Genomic DNA, 23,946 nt, shown 5'->3' with positions numbered 1-23,946 from the left:
TTGTTTTGTTTTTTGTTTTTTTGAGACAGGGTTTCTCCATATAGCCCTGGCTGTCCTGGAACTCACTCTGTAGACCAGGCTGGCCTCAAACTCAGAAATTCACCTGCTTCTGCCTCCCAAGTGCTGGGATTAAAGGCATGTGCCACCAAGCCCGGCATAATCTTCATTTCTTTTGTGTATTGTTTTGTTTGTTTGTTTGGAAGGGGGTATCACTATATAGCCCTGGAATTCACTGTATAGACGGGCACCACCAGGCCAAGCTCCCTTGTCTTTTGATAATAGGACTGTGTTTGGGAAGCCCCAATTACATGTGCTTTCTTTTTTTCTTTCCTTTTTTTTTTAGATTTATTTATTTATTATATGTAAGTACACTGTAGCTGTCTTCAGACACTCCAGAAGAGGGAGTCAGATCTCCTTACGGATGGTTGTGAGCCACCATGTGGTTGCTGGGATTTTAACTCAGGACTTTCAGAAGAGCAGTCGGGTGCTCTTACCCACTGAGCCATCTCACCAGCCCCCATGTGCTTTCTTTTATGAGCTTTTATGTAACCCTCGCTTAGATGTGATATGATAACATTCTGCTGGCCTACTTTTTTGTGATGGTGAAATAGACACCTCTACCTTGTAATCCTATAACCCTCAGTCTAGAGGCCAAGTAGCTATGTTAGGAAAGTAGTCTGGTCACAAATACAGTCCACTTCTTGGCAGACTTTGTATTTGTATTATTTGTAAAGACTTACAGTTCATGTAGTTTGAAAAACTAAAGATTAATTTCTTGCTTATCATGATCATGTTTTCTAAAAATTAAGTAATATGAAAATGCTTTGTATTTCATATCCATTGATTTTCACAGTGGAAGTTGCCTCTTTGTGGTAAAACCTTGTTAATTGTGATTGAATGCACACCAGATGGTCACTTAAGATTAAGACTAAAAAGATTAGATCTTAAAATGAAGTCATATTTTTCAGTTAATGAACAATTTCCTTATTTTTAAGTTTAAGTTTTTAAATTGAAAGGTTATAATTTGAAAATGTGTGTTGGAACCCTCATCACTCAATAAGCAGAGTTGCTGTTTGCATGTGAGCCAGAGAGCAAAGCAAACGTGTTTCATCTCTGCGGTTCGGGAGTTAGTAGAATGATTAGTATAACCACTGATTTGTATTGCTTGTTCTCCTAATTTCCTAAACATTCTACTTTTGTACCACGGAGAATAAGCTTTTTATTCCTACATTGTTCACATTCTCCAAAGATTGTCATCTATGAGTGGCTTGAAATCAGTTTTCTAGGGGGCTGGAAAGAAAGATGGCTCAGTAGTTAAGAACAGTGTGTTCGTGTGGAGGACCTTGCTTTCAATTCCCAGCCGCAAATGGTGGCTCACTTATTATTCATACTTCCAGTTCCAGAGAATATAATGCTGTCTGCTGGCTTCCATAGGCATCAGGTTCCTACACATATATGCATGTGTGAAAAACATCCACACATGTAGAGCAAAATAAATCCTAAGATCCTTTAAAAAAGAGAAAAAAAAAAAACAATCTAGAACTTGTCTTAGTACATCTATATTTGGTCACCACTAGATGGCATCACTAACACAATATACTGTTGTGTATTTGCCTATAAAGCAATCTTAACTGTATTGGCTGGTTTTGTGTGTCAACTTGACACAGGCTGAAGTTATCACAGAGAAAGGAGCTTCAGTTGGGGAAATGCCTCCACGAGATCAAACTGTAAGGCATTTTCTCAATTAGTGGTCAAGCGGGGAGGTCCCCCTTGTGGGTGGTGCCATCTCTAGGCTTATAGTCTGGGGTTCTATAAGAGAACAGGTTGAGCAAGCCAGGGGAAGCAAGCCAGTAAGGAACATCCCTCCATGGCCTCTGCATCAGCTCCTGCTTCCTGCCCTGCTTGAGTTCCAGTCCTGATATCCTTTGGTGATTAACAGCAATGTGGCAAGTGTAAGCTGAATAAACCCTTTCCTCCCCAACTTGCTTCTTGGTCATGATGTTTTGTCCAGGAATAGAAACCCTGACTAAGACATTTACCCAATGCCCAAATGACTCTCTTAGCTTAGACACATGATTCGTTATTTATCTATATTCATACATACATGTTTTGCTTACATAAGAATGAATGGGGCTGTGTGAAACTCTAGTTTCAGGGGATCTAGTGCCCTTCCTCTTCTGACCTGAATACCAGGCAAGCACATGTTTCACAGACATTCATGCAGGAAGACGTACATACAAAGTAAATCTAAAATACTTTTTAAAGGATCAATAAAATTACCAGTTAGCCTTGCTTTCCATTGACTTGCATATGTGGGGAATAATTCCCACGGTTATATATCCTGGGCTGGTCTTGAACTCATAGCATCCTTCCTGTCAGGGCTTCCCAAATATGGGGATTGCGGGTATGTACCACCACATCTGGTTTTCTATCCTTTAATGGTCAAGAGTATGCAGAAGTTTTGATTATGAGAGAAGCAGTCAAGTAGCTAGGTTGGAATGTCTGCTCCAATATTAGCTATGTGATGTTTAATGAATTTCTTAAGATTTTTGTTGTTGTTTTTCTCAAAACAGGGTTTCTCTGTGTATAGTTTGGCTATCCTAGAACTCAGTCTGTAGACCAGGCTGGCCTCTAACTCTCAGAGTCTTCTGCCTCTGCCTCCCAAGTGCTGAGATTAAAGGCGCGTATCACTATCACCTGGCATATTTCTTAACTTTTTTTTTTTAAGATTTATTTATTTTATATATGTGAGTACACTGTCGCTGTCTTCAGACACACCAGAAGAGGACATTGGATCCCATTACAGATAGTTGTGAGCCACCATGTAGTTGCTGGGAATTGAACTCAGGACCTCTGGAAAAGCAGTCAGTGTTCTTAACTGCTGATCCATCTCTCTAGCCCAGATTTCTTAACTTATAAACCTTAGTTTATTCAACTATAAATAGGGGTGATAATAATGGTAATTATCTCATGACTGTTTTGAGAACTAAATGAAATAACAAATGTATCTTTTCAAACATGGTGTTTAATACACATAAAGTATCTAGAAAATTATTCCAGCTATTATAAATAATATCACTATGTTACAGAGTTTTATGTTTTTGTTTTGAAGAAGAGAGTATAAGAGAGAAGACCAGAGACACTAAGGGTTTACGCTTCAGTTCATGTGTGCATATGTGAAAGTCATAGGACATGTATGCATATGTGAAAGTCATAGGACATGTGTGCAGTCTGTTCTCTCCTTTTTTTTATGTTTTACTGTTTTTGAGACAGGATTTTGTTGTTTGTATGGCTGTGCTGCATACTTGAGCTTCCAGCAAATTCTCCTGCTTCCACCTCCCATTCACCATAGGAGTGCTGGGATTCTAAATGTAAAGAGCTGTGTCCAGCTTCTTCCATAGGTCCTGTGAGTCAAACTCAAGTCATCAGACTGTGCCAACACAGCAATCTCCTCTGGCTTCTCAGCTCCTTGTTTAAAACAAGCAATCATTTTCACTATGTGTGTTATGCCTTTGTTTTCTTCTCAGTGCTAAAGATTAAACTAACAACCTTGAACATGCTTGCCAAATTTTCTACTATTGACTACATCCACAGTCCACCCTTAGCTATTCTCACCAGCCTTGGCTGCTTAGTGAATCTCAAAAATAAAAATAAAAAAGAGAAAATGCCTGCTGGGTGATGGTGGCGCACGCCTTTAATCCTAGCACTCTAGAGGCAGAAGCAGGTGAATCTCTGAGTTTGAAGCAGGCCTGGTCTACAAAGTGAGTTTCAGGACAGCCAGGGCTATACAGAGAAACCCTGTCTCAGAGTATGGAAGAGGAGAGAGCAAAGTTAAGGTTTAAAGTCTCACATCTAAATAAGAAAGCTGAGTGTGGTGACGCACACCTATAATCTCAGCACGTTAAAGGCAAGATACGGAGTTGAAGGCTAACCCCGCCTACATAAGTTCTAAAGTTGTTTAACCTGGGTTTCGTGAGCCCCTATCTCAACAGCAAAAGCTATAATTGCATTGGCTGATTTCCATTGTGTGATGTATAGACAGTTTTTGACACTAGGGGGAGCATTTTCCTGCAGAGCTTTTTCAAAGTTCAGTTTCTACACTGTGCCTTTGGGAAGGAAGCATCAGATACCTACCTTTACAGACAAATGTTCTTTTTAATCTATTTCACTAGGATTTCTTTTTTCACACTTGGGGATCAAAGTAGAAGAATGCCTGAAGCATTAGCATTCTCCCTTCTGAAAGCAATGTGAAAGTAGGATTTGGAACTATTGGATTATAGTATAAAATTGACCAAGTTTTATTAAAAATAGATAACCAAAATGTATTGTCCTTTGAAAATTCCTCCTTAAGAGACATTTTCTTAATATGATTGTTTCAACAAAATACTTTACCTTTGTTATAAATTAAACATAACAAATATACAATATTTGCTGCCCAGATGCCTGTTTTACTCTTAAGTTTGGGTTATTTTATTTCAAAGTAGAGCAGAAATTGTACCTTTTAAAAATCTGTCATGTTGATTGTCTTCTCATGTTTAAACATTGCTGTGGGTAGCGCCATGTTTCCTTCTGTGTGTAGTGCCTAATAGTTGTCTGTGTTGCTCTAAGCTGTGTTTCCTTAGGTACAGATATTTCTGGTACCTTTTGGCTCTTGATTCCTTATTGCTAGAAGTAAATATTTGGGAACCATCACTAAGGTGTGGTAAAATGAAGCGGAGACATAGTTACAGTCACTGTACTGTTAATGCTGTGGTGGCGATGATTCTCTCAGATCCGACCTGCTAGCTCTCCTCTTCACTCGGAGCTAACCTGCTAGCTCTCCTCTTCACTCGGAGCTAACCTGCTAGCTCTCCGCTTCACTACTTTTTCTAACTCTGATGATTGCTTCAGTGCTCACCTGTGAATCTTTCAGTACAGAGAAGGAAGAAATTACCCGAAATTGGGTTCTGGTGTCACTGATAGTGACTTCTGTAGGCACCGTGACTGTGGCATGAACACTCTGAGTCAGAGCTCATCCTGGAAGATTAGCAGCCTCTTTTTAGAAGAAAAAAAAAAAAAATGCCTGTTGGCCTTTGGTTGATGAGAGAAGGCATGGTAGCTCCTCTCCCTCTCTCTCCCTAAGGAATGACTCATCTATTAACTCATGAGCGTCACCACATCAAAAGCAGAAACCAAGGTCTCCAGGACATAGGGTTTGTACAGACTGGATAGCTTCCTGCCCTTAAGTCACTATTTATAATTGTGTGCTTAAAAGAAAGCTTCAAAGAGTATGTTAAACAACTTGCATAGCTTTCTACCTAAATATGTAGTCCATTTGTTCGGAATACTTAGGTCAACTCATGATCAAAATTTGCTTAGAAGATGGAGGTCAGTGGCAGAGCACTTCCCTAGCATGCTCAAGGGCCCGGCTTCAAGTCCAGCACCTCAGAAAAGAAAGAGGAAGGTCAGTTAGGGTTTGTTAGTGTTTTCTTTGTTTTGTGGGGGTCTCACTCTAGCATTGGCTGGCCTGGAGCTCACTATAGCAGCTTACCAGGCTGATCTCAAACTCACAATGAGAGATTGCCCGCCATGGCCAGCTGAATGTTGAGACTAAAGGGCGTGCTACCAGGCCTGCCCTCTCAGGCTTACTGATAAACATTTGAGGTGATGGGTCACCTAAAAATTTTTAGCTTATCAATGTATATAGTGTACATTGTATAGTGTATAATATATACTAAAACATCATACTGTACTCAAAGTGATACACAATTATTTGTAAATCTTTAAAACCAATTTTACTTGATTTTAAAGGAGAAACATAAAGTATTTCTTTATATGTATACTAATCTGGTACAATTCACTTGCTTCCAGAAGGCTCATGAGCTAATTAATATTAGAGTTTACTTTTGTTTTGGCCAGCAACTGTGTACTTTTAACATATAATCATATATTCTTGCCCTAGGTGCCACAGCCATTGTTTTATTTTTAAACATTTTGTTACATTAGGAAGATAAGGCAGAATTCTAATTATACTTTAAGTCTAACAGATTTAAAGACCTGCCACTCACTAATTAACTAATGCCATTAAGTAATGCCCAGGCCGTTGCTAGACAAACCATGCTGCTTTCTATAGAGAAGAGCAGGGGAGTGCTAGCTTGTGACTTAACAAAGAGAATCGAAAGAACAGGGCTGGAGGGCTGGAGAAGATGGCTCAGTGGTTAAAAGGGGTGGCTGCTCTTCCAAAGGACCAGTACCCACATGGCATCCAGACCACAATTACCTGTAAATCAGTTAATTCCCAGGAACTTCCTGGCTTCTTTGGGCACAAACATCCAATGCGGACAAAATATCCTTATAAATAAAATTTTTGAAAAGATATTTAAAAAAAAGAATAAAGGAGTAGGTCAGCTTCTCAGTGTCTTGAACTGAGTAGCTCTATATCCTACCTGTCTAGAAGCACTTTCTGGAGGTTGTTTTCTGACCGGTGAGAAAAGCAACCATTTTTAACTTTGGGGGAGTAGAATTCCTGTGTGGAAATGGCTTCTAAAGTCTCCCAAAAGTCAAACTTTTAAAAAGGAAGAAAGAAAAGGTTGCAGTCATGCAGACAACCCTTTGTCATCTTGCGTTTATTTGTCTCCCAGATATCCCTAATGATCACATTCCAGACCAGCACGGTCCTTTTGTTCTTTAGTGAAGAGTGAGGCAAACACATGGTTTCCCAGTGAATCAGAGCACGCCTCAGCTTTAGTGCCTTTGACCTGAGTTTTCCAGACAAAACTAATTGGAAAATTTGCCCTTGGGATCTCCCTTGACTTCTGTATGTAGATGATAGATTTGGCTATGAATTGACATTACAGATGTTGGGGAAGCGTGCCAGTCTTTAGGAATGTTTTATCCGTTTTAAGACAGCTGCCTTGACTGTAAGAATGTCAGTGTGTCTTCCTAGGAATATTTACACTCACTCACACACACACACACACACACACACACACTCAGTCTTCATCACCCAAAGAGGTTTGACTAAATTAGTTCCTAGTTTTAAAAAATGAGGTGTAGTTATAATAAACTGTGGTCTGTTCTAGTGTACATACAAAGAACTTGAAAACTTTAAAACACAGAAAATGGTTTGGTGTTTGTGTGTGTGTGTGTGTGTGTGTGTGTGTGTGTGTGTGTGTAAAATAAAGTAGAATTACATATACTATTTCATCATTTACAATTAGAAGTTTTTTAACTGATTGAACTATGATATGAGTATATTCATGCCTCCTTTTGAAGACCTTAATTTGTGTTTGTGACACCAGGAAATCTTTCTTTGGACTTCTATAGATACTACATAATCATCAGAGCACAGTTTAGCATTTCTCTTTATGGACAGATCAGGGCAGTTTTGCTTGACATCATCTCAGATGTTATGAGCAGCCATTGAGATGGCTCAGCAGGTAAAGCTGACCTGGGTGAGCTCAGTCCTCAAACCCGTGTCCTGGAAGCCAAGTTCCCGAATCTGTCCTCTAACCTCCACGCTTGCTCACTGGTGTCTTGTTTTTCTTGTTTGGTATTCTTTGGTATGTAGTGGCACCCACCCTAATCTCAAACTCAGGAGGTTGAGGCCAGGCTGGGCCAGCGACACAATGAAAACTTGTTTTTGAACAACTGCTTACCTCATGAAGGATTCAAATGAAGAAGAAAATCTGCGTTTCCAATGTTCTTCTGATTTCATCTTATATTTGAAGTTTATTTCCATGGGTTCTAGTTCACATACATTTTACTTCATTCTTTTAGCATTTTATAAAAATAACTTTATCTTTTGTTCCAATTATTTGTGATTGTAAGACTAATCCTATCTCCTCTTTGGATGGTGTTATTTTTGATTCCTTCTGATGATTAAAATTTTTCTTGCAGTTGAGCCCTGCCATTTTGACTGCAATACTTTTCTTACCAGCAGTTTGTTTTATTTTCTTTTAATTGACTCTCATTAAGGTTTATTTTATTCCTAGATCTTTTTTTTAACCACAAGAAAAAAAGAGATAAAAAAAATCTTTTTTTTACCTAAACATAAAATATGTACAATAATTTGTCCACTGTTTCTTTTATTATTTTTCTGAAGCCCCTATCTCTGCTCTGTGTATCATACAGATGGATTTTACCCCTCGGGCCATTAAGCTGTGTATCTTTCCCTGTGCTTTCCCTCTGCATCCTTCAGTCTGGGTGCTTTCTCTTACTGGTTATATCCAGTTAATCCTTTTTTTTCTCTATAATTTCTGGCTTGGCTCACTTATTTCTTTGTTATAGCTAAAATAGGACTTGCATAGAATACATTGTAGTAAGGCTTGCTCTTTTTGGAAAGTATATTCACAAGATGGTTTTGTGCCTGGGGGTTGTTAGATAAGTCAGTGATAGAGCACCTGCATCGCATGTCTGAGGCTACGGGTTCAGGCCCAGCACTATAAAGAGGACTTGAATATATGTAATTTTATCAATTATTTTATTCAAAATACTTTTGTTCTTTGGAACAATTAAGCTGTAAAGTTGAAAAGAACTGCAAGGTTTCCTATCAGTAAGTATAGTCTAACCTAAAATATCCAGATGTAGGCTACTAATAGGCTTGTGAAAATGAACGAGGGCTAGAACTGAACTGCCAGCCAGGCCCCTTAGCTTTCATTTTGTCTGGAAACCAGCACATGAGCCTCCACGCTGAGTAATCATGACTTCACAGTGCAGCTATGGGAAGAATGTACACTCTTGACTGAATGAACAAAAAGGGTCTCGCTGTGTGACCCTCGCTGGTCAGAAACTCCTTATGTAGTCTGCCCAGCTAGGTTGTTCCAGATCTTGCTAAGTATCTGGGAATAAACAAACTTCTTGTACTCTTGCCTGTCCCTTCTAAGTGCTAGGTGTGAGTCACCATGCCCACTTTATGTGAGAGGCCAGGGCTTTATGCTTTCATGCAAGGCAGGCTCCCTGAACAATCATCTGTAGGGGAAAAATTCTAAAATTGGTGAGATTTTACTCTTTTAAAATTAAAACTATTTCCAAGAAGTTTATTTTATGGTGTAATATATTTGGTTTGTATTTTAATCTATGTTTTGGAATAGAAGTGTCTGCCTCACACAGCCCGGAGCCTGGAGTTGGAAGGAACCTAGGCTTGCCAGGCAAGGGTTGCACCAGCTAGCCCCACCACTTCCAAACCAACACGCACGCACGCACGCACGTCCTTTTTTTAAAAATCCAGCTGTACCTGTAGCCAAAATAAAAGAACAGTCAAACTCTTGCATTTTCTTCATTTTTAATTACTGCCATCTATGTCTTTCTTGTCTTTTCTCGGGTTAAAAGTATTGTTTTGTTTCTGAAACTACATCTCACTGTGTAGTCCCGACTGGCCTAGAACTCTTGGCAAAACCTCAGTGATCTGCTCCCTGCCCACTCTGCCTGACTACAGTTACCGTTTACATATTGGCTTTGCTAGATATCGTTATATCCTTACTCTGAAGTTATTCAGAATATCTAAACTTATAATTAATGTTTTTATGTTTGTTTTCTTTTTTGGTAAGACCAGAAAAGAATTCTTTTTCTCCCAGTTGTGGAATCTATTTTCCTATAATATCTAAAACAAACAAACAAGTTTTAGTTTCGTGGTTAAACATGACATTAAGAAACCTAATTGAGGGTGCCTGAATTTTGGGGTGCCAATGTAACCTACAGCCTAGATATATAGGATTCATGTTTGAAATTGCCAAAGGATGAATAAATTTCTAAAAGAAAAAGGCAAAATGAAAATACTCTTTTAAATGTTCAGTGCTTTAAATGTTTAATATTGCTTTATTAGCAATTCCAAGAATTAAAATTTTTTTTAAAAAGCAAAGAGTAAAAATAAAAAGATGAAGTAGATTTTTAAACAAATTTTCTTTTTTTTTTTTTGGTTTTCTTGGTTTTTCAAGACAGGGTTTCTCTGTGTAGTCCTGGCTGTCCTGGAACTCACTTTGTAGTCCAGGCTGCCCTCGAACTCAGAAATCCACCTGCCTCTGCCTCCGGAGTGCTAGGATTAAAGGCGCGCACCACCACACCCGGCAAATTTTCTTAAAAAACAAGTTAATATACAAAATAAAATAACTAAGTAATCAAGCCTGGAGAGGAGTAGTTAGATGAATGAATGGGTGAGCAGTTACGAGTGCTTCCTATTCTTCCAGAGTTTGGTTCCTAGCACATACAACAGGGGTCACACAGCTCCTTGGAGCTGCAGTTCCAGGGCAGTCCCATACCTCCAGCCTCCCTGGACACCTGCATTCATTTGCTGATACACACACACAATTAAAAGTGAAAAATATAAATTAGGGGGCTAGAGAGAGGGCTTAGCAGTCAGGAGCACTTGTTACTTTTGCAGAGGACTCCCCAGATTTGGTTCACAGCACCCCCATGGTAGTTCACAGCCATCCTTGACCTCAGTCCCAGGGAATCCATATCCCTCTTTTGGTCTCCGGTACCAGGCGTACATAGATGCATGCAGGCAAAATACTCATGTACATAAAATGAAAATAGCTTATTCATAAGTAAATGAATAATTTATCTTTGTAATAAACAAGACTTTCATATTATTTTCTTTTTAAAATAATTCATTTACAGTTATAGTGTGCACTCAGTCTTGGGACAAGTAGTAGCTGTCATTCTTCTAGCTTTTAATTTCTGGCAGTGGAACTCGTACTTTAATATTTCCTTATCACTATAGCTGGCTTTTTAAATGTCAAATTCATTCACTTTCTGACCTTAAAGGGCTTTGATGTACAGTGACCACTTTTCTTTAAGTCTGAGTCATTTTAGAAAAGCCAGTAGGAAAATCTTTACTAGAAACCTTCATATTCAGAAATATTCACACAATATGGTCATTAGCAAAATTTTCGTGTATGTATAAACCTGTTCTATAAAAGCATGCTCTATAAAAGCATATTTCTTTAAACAGATAATGGGTACTACATTCTAACAGACAACCACCAATCTATGCTTAGGGAACTCAGGAATTTACAGTTTTACCAATTCTTACCTTTATTTTATTTATAATTAATTTTTGGTTTTTTTTTTTTTGTTTTTTTTGTTTTTTTGTTTTTGAGACAGGGTTTCTCTGTGTAGTCCTGGCTGTCCTGGAACTCACTCTGTAGACCAGGCTGGCCTCGAACTCAGAAATCCACCTGCCTCTACATCTGATATATGTGTGTGAGCATGCGCGCACGTGGACCCATCACTCCAGCTCATAGGACAGCGTTACGGAGCCAGGTCTCTCCTTAATGCTTTTATGTTAGTTCTGGAAACTGAATCACGTCGTCATGTCTGCATGACAAGCACACTTACTGAGCATCTCAGCACATGCGCATATGAGCACAAGTACCTACAGAAGCCAAGGGAGGACATCAGACCCCACAACTGAGCCAGCCCCTGTTGATTTTCATGAGGAGGCCTCCTCATATGTTATTCTGAATCATTGGATATAAAACTTTATTGCATGTCTGAATTTTAATGTCTAATTTTTAATAATTTGTAATATTGCAAAATAAAAGCAAAATATCACAAAAATTGCTATAGGAAAAAACGTTTAAAAGTAAAATGCATTGATAAGTTGTTATACGGTGACATTTTTTTTTTTAATAACTCACTGGAAAAGGTAGGTGATAATCTCAAATTATACCTAAAAGCTTTGTTACAGGGATAACTTTCTGACATGCACTTATGAATAAACAATATGAAGATCAAGCAAAAAATTGGAAAGTTTGCCTAAAGCAGGCCTGGGAAAGACTGTTTTATCAAATTGCTAACTGTATCTTAAAATGTGCATTCATGTTGCATCTTGTTCTCTGAAAGCAGCACTTTGTATTACATTGGTTGTGTTATATTAGTGATTAGTGTGGCATTGAGATGAGGTGCATCAAAGTCCTTTTGTGTTACTATTTCTCATTAGAGGTTTCTTTCATTTGTTTTCTAGGGCCCACATATAGCTTCAGTTACATTAGCTGCTTATGAATGCAATTCAGTTAATTTCCCTGAGCCACCTTATCCTGACCAGATTATCTGCCCAGATGAAGAAGGCACTGAAGGAACCATTTCTTTGTGGAGTATCATCTCAAAAGTTAGAATTGAAGCCTGCATGTGGGTAAGATCTGCATTTTCATATTTGCCTAAAACTAACCTTGCTGCCTTGATACTGTGTCAAACCTTCTACAGTGGGATCCACAAAGGCCTACCCAGTAAAGGTTTGGGAAGCCACTTGCTGCAAACTTCCAAGGCAAAAGACTCTTCACTAAGTAGTTACGGAGCTGTACCTGGGAGCATAGCATATGCCTGTAATCTCAGTACTTTAGAAGCTGAGACAGAGGATTGCAATTTCCCAAGGGCCAGACTAGACTGCTGGAACAACAGCATGTTAAAAAAGGAAAAAAGAAAAGTAGTCACATCTTTCACTGTAGATTAGACACTGTGCGTGTTCTTAGAAAATGACTTTCACTTTCAGCATTGTTGGTAAATAGGTCTACCCTTTCTCCGTATAACCTAAGCTTCCGTGGTTCTGATTTCAGACTGTGGCTGTGTAGTGATCCTGTCTTTAGTTGTCCTAGTCATTATCTTGGTATTTTACTTAAGTTTTCTTTAGTAACTATTTTTGGGGGCAGCATTTCAATGTCAGATATATTTTATCTTGATTAGATTTGATTGTTTTTATTTAAATTCACTTAAGTGGTCCTCACTAGGGCATATGTTTGTTTAGTTCATAAAGTTTATATTCCCTTAAGTTTTCTTTTCCTGGCAGTTTCTTAGGAAAAGCATGTGAAAGATCATATATAAATCTTCCCTCAGAGGCCCGTGAGATCCTGCTGCCTGGCCTAGCATCTCAAGTTTAGTTCCTGGAACCCACATCGTAGGAGAGAAGCACTTACCATGTTTGTTGTACTCTACCCTCCACAGCAGGGAATACATAGACACAGACATACATGCAAGTGTGTACACATGGACTGTACATATAAGCACATGCAAATAAGTAAATAACGTTTAAAAAATGTATAATTCTGCTTTTAATCTGACCACTCAGCAGCCAGAGAGGCAGGTGGATCTGAGTTCAAGGACAGCCAGGGCTATACAGAGAAACCCTGTCAAAAACCAAGCGAAATAGCCGGGCAGTGGTATCGCACGCCTTTTGTCCCAGCACTTGGGTGGCAGAGGCAGGCGGATTTCTGAGTTCGAGGCCAGTCTGGTCTATAGAGGGAGTTCAAGGACAGCCAGGTCTATACATAAAAACCCTGTCTCAAAATAAACAAACAAACAAAAAACCGAGCAAAATAAATAAAAATATTCTTAATTCATTAAAGCAGCAGTTGGTACGATAACTTAGAAGAAACAGGTTTTTTGTTTTGTTTTTTAAGTATGGGCTGTCTTTGTGTTTATGTGTATGAATATTTTTCTGCCTATATGATTCATATCACTTATGTACTTGGTACCTGTGAAATGCAAAAGACAGTCTTAGACTCCCAAACTGAAGTTAGGAGCCACTATCTAGGCTCTGGGAACCGAGCCCAGATCCTCTGGAAGAGGAGTAGTGCTCTTAACCACCAAGCTTTCTCTCCAGCTGCGGAAGAGACAGTTTTTAAAGTTATATATTAGTGCCTCCCTCCCCCCCCCCCATGGTTCTGGAGATCAAACGCTGGGCCTGGCACTTGCTAAAAGCAACTACTCTTCCACTAAACTACTCCTCAGCCCAGCAATTACATTTTGCTTTGAAGGAATTATAAAAGAAATGCCATATGTTGCGTCGTTGATTATGAAAGGCAGGAAGATTTGTCATATTTCCTGTTGCTCTTTTATAAACACTGGAGACAGATTCCTTATGTTAGTTGTATGTTTTATAGATCCGAGGAGATTATCATGAAAAATTATTATTAGAATAACAGAGAATAAAAGAGGCTATCTATATAGTCTCTTATTTTTGTTCTCTTAAAAGTTATTTGTGTGACTAGATTAATACTAATGCCAAGCCGGGCAGTGGTGGCGCACGCCTTTAATCCCAGCACTTCAGAGGCAGAGGCAGGCAGATTTCTGAGTTCAAGGCCAGCCTAGTCTACAGAATGAGCTCTAGGACAGCCAGGACTATACAGAGAAACCCTGTCTCAAAAACAAAAACAAACAAACAAACAAAAAACTAATGCCAAAAAGAAAGCATCCTCTGGGGCCGGCAGCAGTACCTGCTTTCTTTGAATTCTTCTAGTATGGTGTTGTCTGATGTATTTCTTTAGCTAGGCTTTATGCCTGCCCAAAACCAGCCTAGTGTAATGCTTACTTCTCCAAATACTAATTGGCTCCTGAGAAACACAGACTTTATATTAACTTTGTGCCTCACAGTGGTCAGCACTGAGCTTTGCCCACAGTGCAGGATTTTGTCTGCTGTGTATTTTCTTCTTTCCCTCTCTTATTTTAATCTCTTTAGTCATTAAAGAACATATCAGTGTGGCGGTTTGTTGTTATTGTTGTGTTTTGATACAAGTGTCACTATGTAGCTCTTGTCTGGCCATGGAGAACTGCCTGTTTTTGCCTTCTGAGTAGTAGGTTTAAAGGCATGCATCACAATGCCCAGTTAGCATTAAGTTATTTTTAAATTGGTACCTGTTGGCCTCAGTGCTTACAAGAGAGTCTTTTCATTAAATGTTGTTGTATAATGGTATATCCATGTTTGAAAGGATGAAGTTAAACCTTTACTTTGCGTCATATGTGAGAATTAACCAAAATACATCAAAAACCTAAAGCTGAGCTCAGACTGTCCAACTGCTAGAAGAAAATATAAAGAAAAATATGTATGCTGTTGAATTTGGCAGTGATTTCTTATATTTCACAACTAAAGCACAGGGGGAAAATAAGATTTAAAATGTTGTATTGTGCCATAGGCCACTACCAAGAGACTGGGGAGACAACCTATAGCTGGGCAAGCAGCTGCTGACACACAGGTGATGAGCATTGAAAACTATTCATACTGGTTTGAAACCCATATCACCCAAGAGTGGAATTCTAAAAGGGTCAATAGGGACAGGGGTGTTGCCTGGTATATGCAGTGTCCTGGGTTCAAGAACATAAGGAGAGGGTGCTATGTAGCTGCACCTGAATAATGTTTATTCAAAGAGGATACATAAATGATCAGTAAGTATAAGAGACGGTGAGCAACGTCTTTAGTTACTGGAGGAGTGGATTCCAAACCACAGGATACCACAAACCCTTCTTCATGACGTTAGGATGATTATTATCAAAATGATAATCGAGGCCAGGCATGGTTGTACCCAAGAGGCTAGGGCAGGAATATTGCAATGAGTTTGGGGCCATCTGGGCTACAGAGTGAGACCTTGTCTCAGAAAACCAGTAATAATGTTACGAGTATTAATGATGATGATAATGATGTAAAGGAAAATAAGTGGCTTCCAAGATGTAAAGAAATTGGTACAGAATGAATTGATGGCAGAAATATAAAGTTGTCTGCTGCTCTGTGCACCAGATTAGCAGAGAAATATTTAAGCTTAGGATGATCACATGACTCTTCTAATTTCACATCCACATAAACACCAAAAGGAAATGACAATTGTCAGACCATTCAGTTTCACTGTTAGTAGTATTCTCACAAAAGTGAAAAGTGGGACAGCAACCTGTTATTCTTAAATAGATGAATGAATGAATGAATGAAGGAATGAACGAACAAACGAACAAGATACATACATACATACACAATAGAATATGACCAAGCCATGACATTCGATATAGTTCATTCAGTTAAGTGCTAAATATAGATGACCATTGAAAATACTATATTAGGGAATGGAGAGGTGGCTCAACAGTTAAAAGTCCCACAGCTATCCTTAACTTGAGGACAAGAGGATCCCCTACCCTCTTTTGATCTCTGTGAGTAGCAGTAAACACATGGTACGCAGTCGTACATGTAGGCAAACCACTTTACACATAATTAAAATAAATCTAAAAAGGTCAGCAGAGGAAAGTGGTCTGGAAATGCCACAGCGGAACCCATTATTTTATATGCTAACTTAAGTTGTTTTAATTAATGCTTAATGAGAACAAAGCTTCCTTTTTTTAGGGGTTTGTGTGTGCGGTCACATGAGCCTGTCTAGGTTGTGGAGGGAGCCAGAAGACGGTTTAGAGCTGGAGTTACATATAAGTCACATACAGTGGATTTGGGAACTGAACTCTAGCCGTGGGCTTAACCACTGAGCCATCTCTCTAGCCCCTGAGTATAGAGTTTCTATTTGATAAAAAATATTAAAAGCAGTCAGTGATAATTGCTTAACATTCTTAAATATAGTGAATGTCGGTGAATTGTACATTATTAGTGGCACACAACTCTTAAAATGTCAACAGTCCCAGTGTTTGGAAGCATGATTTAGGATGTACTGTGTCCTTGACTCCTAGAGATGACCTAATTTTATTGCTTTTGATCTTGTATGCACTTTCAGGTTTGTTTGTTTTGGCTTGGGGTGGGAAGGATGTCTTAGTTGATTTAATGATGTCTTGCTTTAAAATTTTTATGTAATTTACAAATTAAAGTATTCTTATAGATTTCACTGTTGTGAATATGTTGTATCAGTAAAGCTGTTATCAACTGAGATGCCCTTCTGGACTTCACTATCTTTCAGAGTATGTTAAGTCAGCAGGCATCATTTATGTCCATCTACTTACTGCCTCACTCCCACCTTGTTCATCTGTTCTTCGGAGTGTGTAGAGAGAATTGTTTCATAGATTAGATCAGTCAGGTATCTTTCCAGTTACATCTGTATAAGTGAGTATTGCATTAGTGCAACAAATACTTGAAATGAAGAGAAAGGGTTATTTTGGCTTACTGTTTGGGAGTTCTAATCCATAACTACTGGGGTCCATTTGGAGCCTGTGGTGGATGGCAGTAGGCAAACCATGTTGCTCACTTCACAGCATGTGAGAAACAAAAGGAAGAGACTGAAGTGATCTAGGACCTTCCTAAAGGCCTCCTTCATCAAGGTTCCACCCCCGACCTCCAGCCCCAATAAGTCCAACACAGGGCAAAGCTTTCTCCTTATTATGGCTCTTTAGAAGCCATTCCAGGTCCATTTGGAGTAAAGAGGGAGCAGTTGGGGGCCAGACAGAGGCTTCATTCATGCTAGATAAGTTCTCTGCCCCTGAGCTACAACCCTGCCCCATCCACATTCTTCTTTCAAAGTATAACATCATGACATTGTCATGCATGTATAGCATGTATTTTGATTCCGTCTTTCCTACTTTAACCACTTTAAACATGTAATGCTGTGTCATTAAGACACATTTACAATTTTTGTATAACCATCTCCAGTATCCATTTCTAAATCTTTTTTTCATTTGAAAGAGAAATCTGAACCAATTAAAGAACAATTTCTCGGCCGGGCAGTGGTGGCACATGCCTTTAATCCCAGCACTTGGGAGGCAGAGGCAGGCAGATTTCTGAGTTTGAGGCCAGCCTGGTCTACAGAGTGAGTTCCAGGACAGCCAGGGCTACACAGAGAAACCCTGTCTCAAGAAACCAAAAAAAAAAAAAAAAAAAACAATTTCTCATTCCATCTTCTTTCCTGACCCTGGTAACTTCTACCCTGAATATCTGTAGACTTGTCTGCGCTGCGTAGCTTAACTGGCAGACCATGGATTGGTTGTTTTGTACCTTGTTTATTCTCAGTTTGTAATGTTCTAAGTTTAACCCATTCTTTAGCATTGTAAGAATTCATTTTTGAGACTTTCAAAACTGACATCTTTGTATATATACTAACTTTAAAAAATGAGTTTAACAAAGCTGAGCATAGTTGTCTATGCCCTTAATCCTAGCACTGGAGATGAAGAAGCCAGTGGATCTCTGAGGTCCAGGCCAGCCAGAACTATACAGTGAGACCCTCACAAAAAAAAAAAAAAAAAAAAAAGAGTAAAAAATTGATGTCATGGAAGCTGCAAGCATGTTTTTGCAGAACAACAACGGTGTTGTCAGGATGGATAAGCTGTTCTAAGCATTACTGTAAGAGCCTTGATGTCATTGATGATTGCAAGGTTACTTACCAAGCCTTTGCTTATTTAACCTCTCATTTGTAGTTGGAATAGTTACTCAGAAATGGCTTTATGATGAAAGGATGTTAACATTCTGATATTGCAGAGCTGTAGCTTCCAGGAGGTCTGCAGTCCAGACTTAACATTACACCTAACATTTCTTGACTGTAAGACCACATGTTGCTTGTGAATCTACGTGACAGATATTCGTTTAACTATTCCCCCTCCCTGGAGCCTCTAAGTAAAATCAATACACCAAGGAGGTCCTGTGCTTCCCACTTAGTCCTCATGCTCTGTGCACATTTACTCAGGCAATAGATACCAGGATTGCTTATCTTTCTCTTACAATAGAAGAAACCTCCCTTCTCTCCTTTTGATTAGGTCTCGACTAACATGTTTTTATTTTTATTTTTTAAGATTTGTTATTTGGTGTAATATGAGTGCTTTGTCAGAATTATAAAGGGCTTTTGGGACCAGTAGATGGCTCACTTGCCATCAAGCTCATTGACCTGAATTTGATCCCCAGGACCCAAATCCTACATAAATTAAAAATAATAAATCTTTTTAAAAAGAAATTAGAAAACTAGCATCATTTTTGTTATTATTGAGAAAAGGTTTCATGTTAGACTGGCCTTGAACTCATAATGTGTCCAAGGATGGCTTTGAATGTCTGGTCCTCCTATCTCTGTTACTAGGTATACCAGTTTATGCCATGGTAGGGATCAAACCCAGGGCTTCAGACATGCAAGGCAGGCACTTTACCAAGTAAGCTAAGCCTTAGCCTTGTAAAAATTACTTTTAAAAGCTATAGAAACCAGAGTCCTCAGTGCCTTCTTTGGGGTAATAACTTTTCCATGGAGAATGTAATGTATTTTGAGAGCCTGTCTGGATGAGTATATTTCTTTTAAATTTTTTTGTACAATAGTTGAATACTGACATGATTTCTATTCTTTTATGAAAAATATGAAGAATTAAACTACAGAGATCAATGTGATCAATTAAGACCCTGACGTAGCTCTTGATTTCTGTTCACTCCATTATGTCACTTCCTTACGAGCTTTAAGGGAATTTGTCACGCAATTGAATTAGATGATTGCTTCCAGAATTGTTGACAACCCACTTTACATTTGACCTTTGAGAAGTTCACCTTTAAACTAAAGTGTTGTAATGAACTTTCCTCCTTCTTTCTGTCATGGAAAAGCTGATCTTTGTACATTGGTAGTTGTGTAGCTAATGAGGTTTATCTGAGGTGTGATCATTGCTAATCTAAGTTTCCCCAAAGTGTAGAGAGAAATAAAATGTACTTAATGTACTTTTACCAAACTTCAACTAATATTTATGTTCACCTGCCTTGGCTGATTCTGTTATCTTAGAGCAAACCCCACACATTTTATAACTGTTTTTAAAAAAAAAAACAGAAACAAAAAACTTATTCATTGATTAAAAGAGCTTGTCAAATAGTTTCCCCTGGTCTGATTTTACTGGCTTTATTCTGGTTTGTGTAATGTAATTTGAGCCTGTTCCTCTGTTGCCTGTGTTTCCTTCAAGTTTATGGACTTTCTGGCTTTTGTTTTCATTTTTTTATTGAGACAGGGTTTTGTTATGTAGTTCTGTCTGTAACTCACTCTGTAGACCAGGCTGTCCTGGAACTCACAGAGATCCACCTGCCTGTGCATGGGATCAAAGATGTGCTCCACCGGGCTGGAGAGATGGCTCAGTGGTTAAGAGCACCGACTGCTCTTCTGAAGGTCCTGAGTTCAAATCCCAGCAACCACATGGTGGCTCACAACCATCCATAATGAGATCTGACGCCCTCTTCTGGTGCATCTGAAGACTGCTACAGTGTACTTAGATATAAATAAATAAATCTTTAAAAAAAAAAATAGATATGCTCCACCATGCCTGGTGTAGTTTGTTTTAAACAGGAATAGCTTTGTGTATTTCTGTCACAGGGTAAAATAATGTCTTTTTTGTGACATTAACACTTGTTATGGTAATCCATTATTTAGTAGTATCTGTAAAAATAGTAATTAGTGTTCCAAGTATATCATTTTTCTTTCATTATTAGTTAAAATACCCTTTCTCATCTGAGACTGTGTCTTCCTCTGCTGTCCAGGTTGTGTCCTCAAACTCCTGTGCCCTTTTTCAAGCCCCTCATGAGCAGAGGCTTACAGTCATGAACCTCCATACCCCGTTTGGAAGACTTTCATAGAAAAGATTTCCTCGTCACTAAGTTGGTTGCTGAGATTTAGTTCATATATGGAAATAAAAGTAAATATTTGATCCTTTGCACTTTAAATTTTAATGGTGTTTATTGTTCTTCAGAGTTGATCAGCATTAACTTTTCTTACTTCTTTTTCTGTCCATACTCCTGACCTTCCTACTCCTTCCTCGCTGTTTGTCTCTTCTTCAACACAGATTTACTTTGGAGTACTTAAACATGTCCAGAGTTCTCATTTCACACCTGGAAAATGGATTTATATTTGGAGACTATTGGTTCTACATACACAACATTTTCAGATTTAATAATGTCCTTCAAGGATTCTTTTTAGACCAGGCTGGTCTCAGTCACAGAGATCTGCCTTCCTCTACCAGATAAGTGCTGAGATCAAAGTCATGTATCACCACACTTGGCTCTCTGCCATTGAAAAATTTTTTTATCATAATGTAACCATATGTATATGTGTGGACATGTGCACATGTGAGTACAACTGGTCGCAGAGGCCAGAAGAATGTGTCAGATCCCCGGGAGCTCAAGTTTTCAGCAGTTATGAGCTGACCCATGTGGCTGCTGGGAACCAAACTTGGGTTCTCTACAAGAATTGTATGCACTTTTAACCGCTGAGCCATTTCTCCAGTGTCTTCAAGGATTCTTTTGAAGGCATTTAGAGCAGAGCGGGTTGAAAGAGTTAAGTTTGCCTTGTATACTCACAAACCCTTCCATTCACTGTTACTAAGGACAGAGGACCGGAGCTGGCTGGCTAGCTCAAAGTGAAGGTTTCTCTCCGTCTCTGTCATATTATGGCCTATCTGGTATTTAAGCCACTTAAGCCTAAACCAGGTTTCTGATTCTAAACTTTCTATCTTTATGTCCTGAACTGATTAAGGAAAAACAACAACAAGCCCTTCTTTTCAAAAACAAATCTACAAAGTGACTGAAATATGAATCGCTCTGAGAAAATAAGACACTTTTAAATTTTATCATAACAGTTACCCATCCTGTCACTGAGGGTTTGGGGGGCCACTTGACTGCAATTTTTTAAGGCTTTATTTTTAAAAGAAAAGAAGGCAGGAAAGAAGAGAAAACACTGTTCTGAGATGAAAACATCTGAAACGACCTAGAGAATTGTATTTGAGCCTGTGTATGTGCCAAGGAAGGTCTCATAGTCTATTATTTTATCTGGCTCACAAGTCAGATCAGAATTCAAACTCTGAAACTTGTAATTGTGTGGCATATGTATCCAGTATATCTCAAAAAGCTTCTGGAAATGTAGGAAAATATAGTCTGATCTATTGTGTTACTGCTGAAAACTGAACTGCATGTGAATATTTTGCTTTTTCACACAGGGCATTGGAACAGCCATTGGAGAGCTGCCTCCATATTTCATGGCCAGGGCAGCTCGCCTCTCAGGTGCTGAACCAGATGATGAAGAGTATCAGGAATTTGAAGAAATGCTGGAACATGCAGAGGCTGCACAAGTAAGAACACAATGGGGAGGGAGTTCTAATCCCAACTCACAGTTATTAAGGTGGAGGGTTAGGAGTTCTGTGTGAAAGAAAACTGCCAATGTAAAACAAAGCCAAATGTGACCTAGGACAGGATATGCAGAAATACTGAAGGTAAAAAATGATGAATAGGGACTAGGGATAGGGGTTCCAGGTGCAACGTTGAACAGCACACGTGGGACCCTGGGTCCTGTCCCTAGTACCTCGAGGAGGAAGAGGAGGAAGAAAAGCCTAAACATACTCTTTGTCAATGGGTCTTCTTCAAACAAACTAGTGGCAAGAAGGTAAAAAGCTACTTTTCTCCTCCCAGGAACTGATAAATGTCATCTATTTGTTTCAAAAAAGTGTGTGTGTGTTTGTGTGTGTGTGTGTGTGTGTGTGTGTTTATTCATGTGATTGCTCGTGGACATGCCTGCCTGCCTCCCTGTGTATGGGTACTCATACTCACCCAAGGACTTTTTTTTTGTACGTTACTAGTTGGGTTTTGTTTATTTTGTGAGATAAGAGTATAGTTTTGTAGCCTAAGATGACCTTGAACTCACAAGGATTGTGCAGTACAGCTCTGGCTTGCTCTCTGGTGGCCATTTCCTTCTTGAGAACAGCCTTGGGACTTCATCCTCATGTGCAAACAGTGCTTAAAGGACTGAGGTTTGCTGAGAGAATATAACATTGTGTAATGTTCTTCAATAGCTATGAAAATCTGAAACTAGAAAGACTTGTGTTGGTATAAATGACAGTATTACTTTCTTTATAGAGATTGAACAATTCAAATTAGTCTTTCTTTACCTTTGAATGTTCTAGAAAGTATCCTCAAAATGGGCAGGGTAAACCAGAATAATAAAAACCTAAATTCCAGACTTGTGGTAAAGGCTTTTTTTTTTTTCCTGAGACAACCTGTGTGCCAATCTCAGTGTTACAGGTTGGTTGTTTTATTCATAGGAAATAGGAAGATGTCTCCGAGATTGGATAACTTAAGGGTGGACTTAGAAAATACTACAGATGAAGAGGGAACAAGGCAGTGGCCACTGTGCAGTGAGAGCTCTTCCTGCTCCCTCCCTGGCCTGTTAACTCTAACCTTTTATAGCTGGGATTGAGAATTTTGCTAACTTCAAGTACAAGGAAACAGAAAGCAATAGGAGTATGGGAGAAAAAAGAAAATAATTTCCTGTACTTGGTTTTGGAAGGCGTTTTCAGGGGTTCTCAGGCATCTGGTGTTGGTACTGAGAGTGCCAGTGCCCTTCTGAGTCTTTAGTTTTTGTGTTTGCTCATCTGACTCGGGGGTAGGAGTGATGCATGTCGTTGTGCCTGTGTAGAGATTAAAGGACACTTTGAGTTTCATCAGATTAATTCTTATCTGTATTGGCTGGCTATAGATTCTGAATATGTTGACAGGCAAACAGATGGCCCATGTGTAGCGCTTGTTTGATGAGTCCTCATCCTCGTGACACTTTCTGGACAAATGGCCGTGGGTGCGGATAGTATGGAGCATGCCTTGTTGCTTTGACCCAGATGGTGTCTGTCAGTGCACATCTGGAGTTTCCATCATGACAAATTCTAGATTTCTTTGAGTATATGAGGGCCAGGCTTCCTGAAGGCCCCTCCATGTTTTGTGAATGTTGATTGCATGTTCTCCGGTCACTACCATGTTGATGGCAGAACAGCCCTTCTTATTGCCCCCTTCCTTGTTGGAGCCATTCTGCTGGGCACAAGGGGAGACACAGAATCTGATTGTATTACCTGAATCAGATCCAAACTCTGGACTTCAGTGAGCCTCCTGCTTTCTCTCAGTAGCTGGGATTATTCCCCTGTACCTGGCTTATCCCTGATTTGAGTAAAGAAAACACACTCAAGAGCACAGGGTCAGTGGATCATGCAGCCAAGTCCAAACACGTTCTTGCGTATTTACCATGCCATAATTTAGCAATATTTTCACTCTGCTTAGTGCTACTTTTTAAAAAAAAAAAAAAAAAAACCTTGAAGTGCTTGGGGCTGGAGAGGCAGATCAGTAGCTAACAGCACTTCCTGTTCCTCCAGAGGACCCCAGATCAGTTCTCAATACCTACACTGAGTATTTTACAGCCACTTACAACTCTAGCTCCAGGGGATCTAATCATGGCCAACCTGGGATAAATACTAGGTTGTTTGTTTTTATCTCAGAAAACAAAATGTGAAATGAAATCTTTAAAC

The 23,946-nt window shown here is 39.1% G+C and overlaps 1 protein-coding gene across 1 annotated transcript in view; it reads left to right on the top strand.

The window, feature by feature from the left end:
• The window catches only part of Vmp1 (vacuole membrane protein 1), a 96,766-nt gene that overhangs the window by 26,280 nt on the left and 46,540 nt on the right, over nucleotides 1-23,946 (top strand). Inside the window, exons 6-7 of the mRNA XM_021211983.2 lie at nucleotides 11,945-12,112; nucleotides 21,601-21,732. Coding sequence (XP_021067642.1) covers nucleotides 11,945-12,112; nucleotides 21,601-21,732 — 300 coding nt within the window. The remainder of the gene's footprint in view (nucleotides 1-11,944; nucleotides 12,113-21,600; nucleotides 21,733-23,946) is intronic.

Source organism: Mus pahari, chromosome 14 (assembly GCF_900095145.1).
Source record: "Mus pahari chromosome 14, PAHARI_EIJ_v1.1, whole genome shotgun sequence".
In the NCBI taxonomy this organism is placed as follows: domain Eukaryota; kingdom Metazoa; phylum Chordata; class Mammalia; order Rodentia; family Muridae; genus Mus; species Mus pahari.
Note: the sequence above shows the minus strand (reverse complement) of the source record. Positions and strands in the feature narration are given on the sequence as shown.